Source organism: Sprattus sprattus (genome assembly GCF_963457725.1).
Source record: "Sprattus sprattus genome assembly, chromosome: 20".
NCBI lineage: Eukaryota > Metazoa > Chordata > Actinopteri > Clupeiformes > Clupeidae > Sprattus > Sprattus sprattus.
Window position 1 is genome coordinate 12,874,897 of NC_137918.1, and position 12,220 is coordinate 12,887,116.

The 12,220-nt window shown below is 40.3% G+C and overlaps 3 protein-coding genes across 4 annotated transcripts in view; 2 read left to right on the forward strand and 1 right to left on the reverse strand.

Annotated features, from left to right (window-relative positions):
* The window catches only part of nup98 (nucleoporin 98 and 96 precursor), a 42,847-nt gene extending 39,852 nt beyond the window's left edge, over positions 1–2,995 (forward strand). For both annotated transcript variants that reach the window (XM_080858817.1, XM_080858818.1), the window contains 3 exons: positions 1,224–1,378; positions 1,717–1,828; positions 2,083–2,995. In XM_080858817.1, the coding sequence (XP_080714943.1) occupies positions 1,224–1,378; positions 1,717–1,828; positions 2,083–2,285 (470 nt within the window). In that variant the 3' untranslated portion in view covers positions 2,286–2,995. The remainder of the gene's footprint in view (positions 1–1,223; positions 1,379–1,716; positions 1,829–2,082) is intronic.
* Positions 2,996–3,900: 905 nt separating this feature from the next.
* LOC308382018 (zinc finger protein 706-like) lies at positions 3,901–5,724 on the reverse strand. The gene is made up of 4 exons (XM_080859701.1): positions 5,594–5,724; positions 4,935–5,076; positions 4,665–4,786; positions 3,901–4,566 (listed from the first exon to the last, which is right to left on the reverse strand). Exons 2-3 carry the CDS (start codon positions 5,067–5,069, stop codon positions 4,685–4,687), a joined length of 237 nt encoding a protein of 78 aa, XP_080715827.1. The 5' UTR covers positions 5,070–5,076; positions 5,594–5,724; the 3' UTR covers positions 3,901–4,566; positions 4,665–4,684.
* Positions 5,725–8,940: 3,216 nt separating this feature from the next.
* ntaq1 (N-terminal glutamine amidase 1) lies at positions 8,941–12,201 on the forward strand. Its single transcript, XM_080858930.1, has 6 exons — positions 8,941–9,116; positions 10,795–10,894; positions 10,981–11,031; positions 11,123–11,268; positions 11,580–11,704; positions 11,802–12,201. Exons 1-6 carry the CDS (start codon positions 9,037–9,039, stop codon positions 11,966–11,968), a joined length of 669 nt encoding a protein of 222 aa, XP_080715056.1. The 5' UTR covers positions 8,941–9,036; the 3' UTR covers positions 11,969–12,201.
* Positions 12,202–12,220: the final 19 nt, after the last annotated feature.

Here is a 12,220-nt window from a genome sequence, read left to right on the forward strand (position 1 = left end):
CTACAATATGCATGTCCTGAAGGAAATACCAGTGCAAAAAATACAAAATTTAAGAAAAATAAATAAAAACGGCCAATTTTCATATTTTTCACATGCTGCATTCCACCTCTAAAACTCAATGAATTTTCCCAAAACTTTGCTAAAGTGATTTTTATGTGAGTCCGAACAAAATGCAACCCCAGACGGTTTGGTCTGTTGAGATTTCATTTTTGCATTGCCATTTGATGCACCCTGCATGAACTGAAAACACTGACTAGATGTTCAATCCCTCCTTTTTAAATCAAGGACAACCCAAAGACCAAATTACATGGTGATGTGAACCCTTAGGAGACTGTGCCAGAGAGATTAAATAAGTATAGTCAGTTACTAAAGTTTTAATATGATCTCTTCAAGTCACCTGACTTTCAAACGTCACAAAACGTATAGTTGGCCCTAGGGACAAGATCATTAATGTTCATGGCAAGATTATTGTCATTTTATCTGTCAGGTATGTGTCGCACGGTTTTGGAAGATTAAGAGAATAGTTTTGAATCAATACAGCGCTTGTGGTCAGAAGATGCCATTTCTGACTTCCTGTTTGACCCCTTTGCCATTGAATACAATTACACAATACAAAATGGCATCATAGATCATGATTTTTACACCAAGCACATAATGACTAAAGACCAATTGTATTTATTACAGTGCCAGCATAGTAATTGTAAACGGGATTTTTTTTGGGGGGGGGGGGGGATTCTGTCACTTGGGTAAGCTATATGCATTAAAGGCTTGATTCTAATCTCATACACCTTTTTGGTGAAATTCAGTAATTTGCCCCTCACGGTCTTCCACAGTCCAGGATCTGTAAATGGGAAACATAGTGACTCGGAAAAGCCATTTCCGATCCTTTCCCGGAGTAAAGACGGGAGCGGAGACATTTGATTGGCAGTTGCGCACAAAACTTTTCATAACGTTACAGAATCCGAATCATGGACTTAAGTTTCACCATTCATATGGTTGCGTAAATCTCCATGTAACATTTCTTACCCTGTTGCTGTAATACCAAAAGTTCCCAGCACTTAATATGCAGAAGAAGCTGGTCACTCACACCCCTCCCCACCCAAGGGTAAGGTGGCTGGTTTAAGGGTGATAATTATATGTGTTCTGCTCATTTCCATATCAAGAACAGCCCTAACGAGATCTGATTTTTTTTTTTTACTTTTCTGTGTGTGGTCTCCCTCCAGACTGCATCATTAACGACAACCACGACTATCTCCTGCATATCCTGGAGGGTCTGGCTGTGCCGGAGCGCCACGCTCAGATCCAGGACTGGGATGTTTCTGGGAGAGTGTTCCTGGACTACATCCACGTCATCCAAACACTGCAGTCCATCCAGCAGGTACCAAAAAGGGCCACTTATAGTTACATTTTACAGAATGATCTGCCGGAAACAACTTGTTTAAACTTTGCAAGATTGAACTGTTGATAGACTTCAATACTGCCAGCTGCCATGGATTTCCACTAAAACAATTCATTTATTGTAAAAAAAAAAAAAAAAAAAATACTTTATTCAGTCATCATTCCCAGCCTTCACTCTGCACTCATTTGGATGTGTGTTACTTTGTAATAATGGAAAACATAGGAATAGCAATAGAAGCATTTTTGCTGCTGCACTTGTTTTCACCAAATTAATATTTGAGTGTAATTAATGGAACCGGGTTTGGGTTGTATGTGCAGATGGAGGGTCCAGGCTATGAGCTAGAAAGACTCTACACGGAGGTGACGTCCCTTTGCAGCAGAATAGAGCTTCTCCCATGTGTTTCAGCTAAGGATAGGCTCGCCCAGTCAGGTGAGGATCCTTAAGCCTGGGAGTGACTGTGATTGAAATATATGATGTATGTATATATATATAAAATGGGAATATTGGTGGTTACATGAAATGGATACTTCCATTTCAATCCGAGTAAGCCAGAAATTCGAATCTCTCTGATGCTTGCCATGTTACTGTATCCCATTTGTAGTGATGAAGCACATTTGGCTATGTCAGGCTCTTTAAGGTTGAATATGGTTCTTGTCCCAAATGTTATGAATCTCTTTTCACAGAAATGGCTAAACGAGTGGCCAACATTCTCCGCGCAGTCTTGGCTTTGCAACAGGGGGGAGACGCTCCATCGGACCTCCCTCTCATCCCACTGTGCTACCTGGCCCCCCACATTGGCCGTCTGCCCATGCCTGAGGATTATGCTCTCGAGGAGCTCCGCAGCCTCACCCAGTCCTACCTGCGGGAGCTCATCTTCAGTCAGTGATCTGAAGTGTTGGGATCCCCTGGATATTGAATAATAGGAGGGTTTGACTCTAGTAGCTCGCAGACCGAGCAGCACTCCTATGATCTTTTCAGACAACACTGTTGACTGTTGAAAAGGTACAACTTCTTTCGACAATACATTCCATTCTGTACCATTATTATGATCACTATTTTATGTCCATAGTGAAGATTTGTGTGGTGGTGATGCTGACTGGGGATGTATTCTACAGTCTTAGAAAAAGACAGGTATTGACCGCAAAAAAGTTTTTATCCTACAAGGGACAGGTTTGGTAGATTGCAACTGCCAAATAGGTCTGCGCCTTGCCGACGCCGCTCTTCTTCTCCCTTCACTCTGTGTAGCCGCGATGCTCTGGTTGGCTTAAAGGTGTCGCACCAATGTGCAGTGTTTGAGAAGCTAGGAGTCCATTTCCTGTATATCGAATCATTTTGTGTACCAAAAGAATGCAGGCAAATGTTTATATTTTTGTAAAGTTTTAAAGGTATAAAAGTATGACAACAGCGCTGGTGTGTGATTGAGCCAAAATGCACAGCTGGAGCAGTTCCATCCACTGATTGACACTTTTCTAGAAACACACCTTATTTTCACCCTTGTACAATTTTTTTCTCCATTTATTTAGTCTGTTCAAATATATTTGAAAGGTTTTTGTAAGGTATTCTCCACAGTATCTACATCATTTTTTTTCCATTAAAACCATGAATAAAATATTTTTCCTTCTTGAAATCTGTCTCGACTCTTTGGATAAGGCTCGGCGGCATTGTGTTGGTTACTCTTTTATAATCTGGAAACTATGAGTAAGATTAAAATGTTCATATTAAAGCCCATGTGTAGCTCTGTCCTGCCCTTCAAGGCATAGGCACACATGGGGAGATAAATGTATACTAGCCAACAAACTGTTGAGTGGGTGTAATACTGGTGTAGTTGTGAAAATAAATGTATTTCTTCTTAAACAACCATATCAACTTTAGAGTTAATAAAAACAAAATATGACACCTAGTGGCTGTACATTTCTGTAGACTACTTCTGCAATGTCCTAATTAAAAAATGCGTTCTCAAAATGCACCTGAGCTAATGATTGAGCAATTGGCCCATTGTGTCCTTATCAGAGCACAGTTATGACTCACACCAGGTCAAAATTAATATTGATGTAGGAGTAGATTAGAAAGAGAAGGCATGCATAAAGTCCTCTGAAGTAGATACAGATTGGTTGATAAGTCAATGAAGCTTCAACTACCTGTAACAATACACAAACCTGTTTGATAGCCACAGAACCAACAAGGTGTTTATTTCAAAGCATTTTGGTTCAGGTTTGCAGCCATGAAAAAACAAACGTGAACATATTTTATGTACATTTCCAACACGCAGGAAATAGGTGGACCTGGCGAATTTTTAGCTTGACATGGATAATCTAAGATATTTCAGGGTGCTGATAACTGACATTTTGTCCTATCATTCTGACAATGCTGAAACTATTTACTATGTGGAGGCATTTCTTTTTAACTCTTAAGACAATCATGTCAAACCAATAAATCCCAATGAGTTAACTCCCACCATTTAGTTTTTCGTTTCCCAGAGATTGACGCTCAAAATGTGCAAATCGTGTGTGCATTTCCTTCGTCTAAAATAACCCAGAATCTCTTTTATTAGCAACCAGGTGACAGATCTGAAATCAATACACAAACTACAATGCTGTTACAGTACACACATTACAAAATAAAAATCACGTTTACAGATATCACGTAGTTTTTAAAACATGGAGGCGGCTTCCTAATTCCGGATTCTAAAGTGTGTCTCATTAGTCAGCCCCAACAATGAACTCAAGGGGTCAAAAAGAAAAATTAGGCTAACTTGATCACAAGGAGAATCTTGTCTTAAACTATTTGGGCAACCTTTAAAGCCATAGAAAATACTGTCCTGGGACTAACTGTCAATATAAGGAGTTTGCATGTCCACTGTGTGGGATACAGAAAAAGTCAGGGATGGAATGCAAGTGAGTGGGCTAATGTTAGTGGGATGAACATGTGAAAATCTTTCAGTATGGTGAAGAGTAACAGACTGAGCCTGAATTCATCACCATGAATAGGATTGCATATAAATCAATTCATACAAATGAGTGCTGGTGTGCTTAAGCCCTTTAGGAGGCTCTGGTGAACATCTACCCCAGGTGTCCAGTCTTTCCACTAGCACTGAGGAAAACATATTCCAAAGGTCCATTCCACTCTTCACCGGCATGTCTGACTTGATTCAGTTCCTTCTGATGGGTCTGTAAGGCATATACAACATATGACATCAGGTTAAACAATTGCAGAGGGTTAGATGAGTGTTACATGCAACAACATTTCTACAAATGCATGGTCTTACCTTATTTATTAACTTGTTTCCTAAGCATCCACTTGCACGTCCACTAGCTCAGCTGGCATTGGCGATTTAGGGTGTTTATTCTCAAAGTGTTGCTTAAATGTTTTAGGATCTGGCATCTGTGTCTGAATGACAAAGCATAGAAAGCATCAGCAGCAGGGACATATAAGGACAAACGCTGGAAAGGAACTATGTACACTCAAGGAACTCGATATCTCACTGAAACGAAGCCAACAAATATGGACCGCGAAAAAGATTATAATACTTAGTTACCCTGCAAACAGGACAGCTGTGCACCAAAGCCGCTTTGCCCGCGGTCTTCTGGTCTGGTCCTTTTCCTTTCTTCTTGTCTGCAGCTTGCTTGGCGTTTTTCTGCTGGGACTGAATCTTTTGCTGCCCACGAGCCATGGCCTTTCTGTGTTAGAAATGATCATACCGACAGCTGGTTTATGGACTTAACTTGGTTGTAGAGACAGATTAGACAAGTAAATTAGCATCCCGCATATTGTTTAGCGGCGGAGTGGCCGGACTCAACCGGTTTCTCTATCGGCATTATTGTGCAATCAGAATCAATCAAATTACATCTATCTTTAGAATCTAATAACGTCACGGACCTTTCGTGTGGTTGTCCAACACACGACTGACAAATGATTAACATGTATCCTCTCGCTGGGTGAGGTCTAAAGCACACTTAACACACCTTGGTCACTGTTACTCGCGGAAACTAAACACAACAGTTTTTGTATTGGCAACTAGCTTTCCTAGCTATCCTAGCTAGTGTTATACTGCCCACATGGTGATAGCCTTAAAAGCAACGGTTTTCAGAATATTCAAGTAACCGATACATGGAAATGCGTAGACACTATATTTGTAGTCATCACTATTCGATTTCAAACATACAACAAAGAAAATATGACTGGAAAGGTTATTACCTAACTGTTCCGCTGCTTGGATACTATCACGACTAGCGATAGCAGCACGGCTAAAAAACCTTCGCCAAAGCTAACCAAAGAAATATGTTTTAATAGGCGGAGTAAGATACGTCATGACGATCTACTTCCTGAAACCCCGTTATGTTGCGCTAGGATGGAGAAAGCAGCCAAGTAGCGGCCAGCAGAAGAGTGTGGGAGTGGCTATCGTCATTTTGTTGCGGCGGGTTAGCATTATTGTAGAAATGAAAGAAAATACCTATTGAGAAAGAATGGAGTTTTTGAAAATCAACCAGATTACACCCATTGTAGTTAAATAACTGCATGAGAGATCCCGCATTCGATTATATTAATTAAAATGCGAGTGTACGTTGTCCCTGCACCATCTGTTTGCCTAGGTTCTCTACCAAGGTTGTTTCGCCCACATTTTATTTTCACCGATTTTACTAAAACCCATTCATTTCGGTTTTTATTTCGTTGGAACAAGGAAGTGTAGTATGATTATTTTTGGATGCCTCTCGATTAAAAACAGAGTTCAACTGAACAAGCATATCTGTGTTTTTGTTGAACTCTTACTCTGACGACATTTCTCCAGTTTTTGTACCGGAAGTTTTCATGCGGCAAGACAAAAATATATATCCTGTGTCGCTAGTGTGTAATGTTTTGAGATTGACTTCCATAGTTTTCCACTGTCAAGCAAGCGCACTGTACAATATAGTTGCGCTGTTGCAGTACGAACCATTGGCCAATGCCGCGTCTATTTTTACGTATATTTCGTATATAGTCGACTATGTAGGCCAGACGCTGAGCGCGTGTGAATACAAATGAAATATATAGTAGTGAGACCTCTGTAGCCATATGAACTTGAGTAAGAGTGAAAAGTATTCTGCATTACATTTACTCCAACAAGTACAAAAAAACATATCTAAGTACATGTGAGAGAGTAAAGATAACAAATAATAAACTAATGTTTTAAATGTTATGTTCTTGATTTTGTTCATTAAACATCGCGTTCCACAAAGGCTAAAAAAATATGTATTCTACAACGAACATGGTATACAAAAGGCATATTTGTAGTAAAATATTTACAAAAAATTACTCCGCAAAGAAAAATTGTTGAGAGAAGAGGACATGGTGTAAGCCCTGGTGGAGGTGGCTGCAGGCATGGGTACCCGCTCACCTAACAGCGGTTTCTGGCATGCGCCAATGTGATGAAGAGGAAGAGGAGCCCAAATAACATCATCATGCCACCACTGGGTCAGAAGTGGTGGCTTGGGTTCAAGAGGGGGCACTTGGCTGAACCCTCAATATGGACGCCTGCCAGACGCCTGCCAGAGGGTGATCATCAGGCGGAAATGGACAGTTGAGAGGTACTTCCGCCTGCTCACCGCCATCATGAAGGAGCTTGGGCTGAGGGACAAACCTCATCTTATTTACAATTGTGATGAAACTGGTTTGAAGATGGAGCAGAGCAGGTGCAAAGTACTGGCCCCCTTGGGTGGCGCTCACGAGCACAATTACATTTCAAATCCCATAGACTGAATTTTCAGGGGAAAAAAAGCCATATCAGTCAGAGCTATTTGAGTGATGCCTCTTATCTGTGAGGCACTAACTATTTTTCAGTGTTTGTACACATTGCTCCTGTCATTTCATAAACAGACTACAACTAAAGTCATGTACTCAGCTCACCAAAGATTATGCAATTGCTTTCCCTCCCTATTGGTAACGTTTTTTATACACGTTCAATAAATGTGTCAAAGTCAACGTCTAGAGGACATGATTAAAACTTAAATAAAATGTGCAGAACATGTTTGTCACGCCACATCAGATGTTGTGTTTGACACCCTTTCACAGAGTGTAGGCCTACGAAACATGTTTGACACCTTTTCACAGTGTGTAGGCCTATAAACATGTTTGACACCTATTCTGATCCAATTTGAAATGTCTGGCCAATGTGACGTTATCAGGAGCATAAGTTGTGTAGTAATGTATGTACCAGTAATCAACAAACTAACGCTTAGTGCCGTTTGGTTAATGCCAAATGCCACTGATTTCATGCAGTACTAGATGATTGACAGAGCACTTCCTCCTAGTGATGGTAACAATCTGTCCATTCTTCTGTGTTTCTAACAAACCTTTCTGTGTTGACCAATGGCGACTCCTAGTGGACGCCTGCCGAGGCGCAGCCTGCTCAGAATAACATGACTTTGCACAGGTATCCAGGAATTTCGGGGAAGTGAATTACGAAGAAGTGATCATTGATTGCATTTTGTATCTAAGCAATGGAAAATAATCAACAATTTAGTTAGCATAGTCTACTGATATGCTGGACGAGTTAAGTGTTTTGAGAAAGTGTACATGGACAAAGTGTGATAATGATTGAAAAAAACTGTAAACGTTTAGCGTCCATTCCCACACCACGCCATAACACTTAATACATGCTATAGAAATGGCTTTCACCGTGAGTGCCAATGGAGTGTGTGTGTGTGTGTGTGTGTGTGTGTGTGTGTGCAAGGGGGTGTAAACTATCCTTGGCTATATTTGCTTGAAATGAGCATCCCTGCTTCATACAACTTTTAAATGGTTAGTAGCGCTCGAACCACAACTTGACAACATGACGTAGCGTTCAATAAACTGCGGTTAATACACGGTATGTTTTGCGATATAAAGACGGTGCGGTGAGTAGTCGGGAAAGTACGGTGTCCCAACAGTGTGGCCTTTAGTAGTCTACCTTTGTTGAAGTACAACTACCACGCTTTCCAGAGACCATTCAACCACAGGGAACTCAGGTCACGTACGGCTGTGCTATGCCAGGCAAAGCTCTTTCCCTTGTCAGTACCAGCCCTGAATGTCCGCATTAGTCTCTCAGAGAGATAACACTCCACCATTATTTTTCACAAGAAGGGGTACCCCGCCGTACGGCAGGGTGTCAAAAAATTACTATAAACTCATAGTGGTCCACTCCACGGAAATCTTTAGTAAAAGGCGAAAGATTTATGCGATCTGAAATGAACCATGAGTGTTCTGCTATCTTCGGAAACGATTTCAGATAGACACCATTAGCGCTATAGTTCACGTTAAGGGTTACCACTCATTTTATTATACGGCTCTTCAGAATCTTCCAAAAAGTACTTTAACTTTAATACATAGGCCGCCGTAACGAAAATATGGAAAGTTAAAGTAGTGTACGAGTACCAAAGCAATGTGTATTAAAACAATTCCTTATGGCACAATGCATGCTGGGAAAAGCCGTGCAGCACTTTGGCCCAGTGCAGCACAGAAGCAACCCGTCGAAGTGGCCTATAAACCTTGTTTTCAGTACGGACCCATATCTCGGTTACACAGAAATAATTTGATCTGAGGAACTGTAGATATGTGGCCAAATGCTTGTTGTAACTGGCATTACTTGAGCTAACTCTTACTCTATGTCTTGGTGATTGGAAAACATGAATAAACAGGACCTTTCGTTTGAGTATGTCATCATCACTCCATCAAAAGAGGATTGTGTCTACACAAGCTGTTACTGGTGAGTTAATATTTGCGAGTCTGACGGATCTAGAAGTAGGCAGGGGTGAGCAATGCCCTCCGAAATGGGTCAAACTTCATTCTGACTTATGAATCACGTTAAATTAATTTGCAGTCAATTCCTTGATTAAACATGAAAGTAATTTACAAGTAATAATGAAGAGCGATAGGATATTTAATACGAACCATGGGCATGTAGATAGCATAGTTCTTGCACAGAGGCGTCGGAGAAACCAGTGGAGACAGCGTGGACGAGAATGAACCTGTTCGAAATGCCCAGCTCTACCTGATATAATGATAGAGCTACACTAAAGCGGACTACACTAGGAAGCGAATTTATTCTATATATTGCAATCCATGCTATAAGAAGGTTGAAGACTTGTCTGTACTACTAGCATCGAGCACGGTGTTTCGACAGATTTAATTCATAACTGCGTATGCGAGCCGTTTGGACTCAATATGAATGTCACACAGTCTCGCCAGTGTATATATTTTTTCCTTCTTCAACGAAGTGGAACAAATCCTGATTTAAATAATGTTGTCTCCACGTAGTTTGAACCTGAAAGCCCTGAAACCCATACATTTACTTTATTAATTGGGCCTAATTGAGAATCCGAAACTAGCATTTATCTGCAATTGTGTTGCATGAGCAAACTGTCCCTTATTTACGTCAACATAGGCCTCGTTCGCCTCAGTAGGACTATGCAAGGCAAAATCTAGTTAAGACTTTGTCATTTTGTAAATATGGGCTGTAAACAGATTACTTTAAATGGTGTTGTTTGGCCATAATCACTAAAGTTGTGTTTGGGGTAAAATGGCAGCATTTGATTGAAAGAACCCATTGATGACTGAGTGTGACACTATGGGTGAATCTATTCTGTTTTGGGTTGTTCTAGTAGCCTTTCTGGTGACAAAGGAGAAATTGCATGAACAAAGGGAAGAATGTAGGTCACTAAATATCAACAAATTCAGGATGTAATTAAATGAAGCCAGTCAGCCTACAGGACAGTGATTCAAAGCATATCTTAAATTGCACCATGAAGTACTACATGAAATACAAACATTAGCTTTTTGGATGCACTGCAGACCCAAATCTTAAACAGGATTGAAAGTCTATGGGTAAATTGTACACATCTGCATACCGGACACTAAACATAATAATCATCTGCAAGTAAGAGTGCGTGAAAATGCATACATATTTTCAAGCTCAACTTCTCTTTAACAAAGTCTTTTCCTCATGTGAAAATAATTTTGTGTGCAACTGTATGTAGAGTGGTAATGTGCAAGAATAGACGTATCAATCATACATTCAAACTAGGAAAACAGCTTTATACTGTAGTACAGTCCGCTGTGTGAAAAGGTGCCCACCCCAAACCTCTAATTGCATTAGAAGTGGCCTGAGATTCTGAGCACACGTTCGGTGCACACAAGTACACAGTCCTACTCCTAACTCTGTAACTGGGAAAGAAATATAGCTGCCCAGACTGATCAATAAACAGTTTCAGCCAATCAACACGCAGTTTCAGCAGCCAGTAAGGGAGGGGTGTACTAACATTGGCTGTTGAGCTTCAATTTGAGGTCATTGTGTACTAGCATTTACCTGCATAGTAAGTAAACAAACGTTGCTTGTCTGGAAACATAAGCAGATTTTCTAATTGGATTTTTACGTCTTTTTTCAGTGAGGAAAATATTTGGAAACTTTGTGAATATATCAAAGCACAACATCAACACTGCATTCAAGATGTGTATGCAGTTTTCATATCTAATGAAAGGAGAATGGTAAGTTAACTTTCACTAGCTTTGGGTCAAAAGTTTTGAACTCATCTCAAGTCTCTGATGTAGAGTAATGTGTTGTCTCTCTACAGGTTCCTCTCTGGAAGCAAAAATCCTGTCACAGAGATCAGCCCGTAGTGTGGGTAAGAACGAAGATTTTGTAAAGTCTTTTTTTATAAACGGACGTGAGACAAATTATTGCATTTGTTTTGTGTTTCGCATTTTTGTGTTGAGGATTACCATGTCATACTACTGCATACCGGGAACAGAGAGAGCTACGTGTATGATCTGGACACCACACTTCCTTTCCCCTGCACACTGAGCACGTATGAGAAGGAGGCCTTCCGCTCAGATCACGGTCTGAAGGAATCTTACTGGAGGTACAGCAACAAGAAGCATTCCAAACTCTTTTGCACACACTTTTTTTTAGCTGTATTGTTGTGTTATATGTTGTTGTTGTTGTGTTATATGTTGTTGTTGTTGTGTTATATGTTGTTGTTGTTGTGTTATATGTTGTTGTTGTTGTTGTGTTATATGTTGTTGTTGTTGTGTTATATGTTGTCCCTCGTCGCACCTACAGGAGAAGCACTCCACATTTCGTTGTATGGAAATACAATGACAATAAAGGCTTTTCTATCTATTTCTATTCGATTCTATTCTTTCTAATATTCACTTCCGTTGTGTTTAATAGGAAACTGAGAGTTATTCCTGCTGAAACCTTCCTGAGTAGCTTTGCTTCTGATCGCTCACACATGAAAGATGAGGCTGGCCATTGGAAAATGGTTCCACCCTCTTACCCCTGCTTAGAGACAGCAGGTATGAAGTTTCAGTAGGATGGTCTGCATGAAATGTTTTATTTATTTAAACATCGCATACAACAGGGTTACATCTCAGTCTGTTTGTTATTTTGCAGAGTCTAAAATGAACTTGGATTCCTTCATCAGTATGGACGCCCAGATTGGCTGGGGGAAAGTCTACAGCCTCGCAGAATTTGTGCAACACTTTGGTGGTAAAGGAAGGCCATCATTAGCTAATAACTCTCACAGTCTTAAAGATGAAGATCATGCAGCAGATGATTAGAAGTACACATTTCCCTCTCAAAGTCCTGAGGGATGACTAATCAGTCTGTAAAGTTGATATCCAGTATGTTTTGCAACACATTTCCCATTTCTCTATAATCTTTTACAGGAGCATTTTCATCCAACTTAAGGCATTCATAATGTATTAGGTCATGTACCTTTTACAGTCAATTGCCCACTACACTTAATACATCTTCTGTAAATAAAGTGTTATCAAGCTATTTCTAAAACAAAGTCATTCATGTGTGTTTAA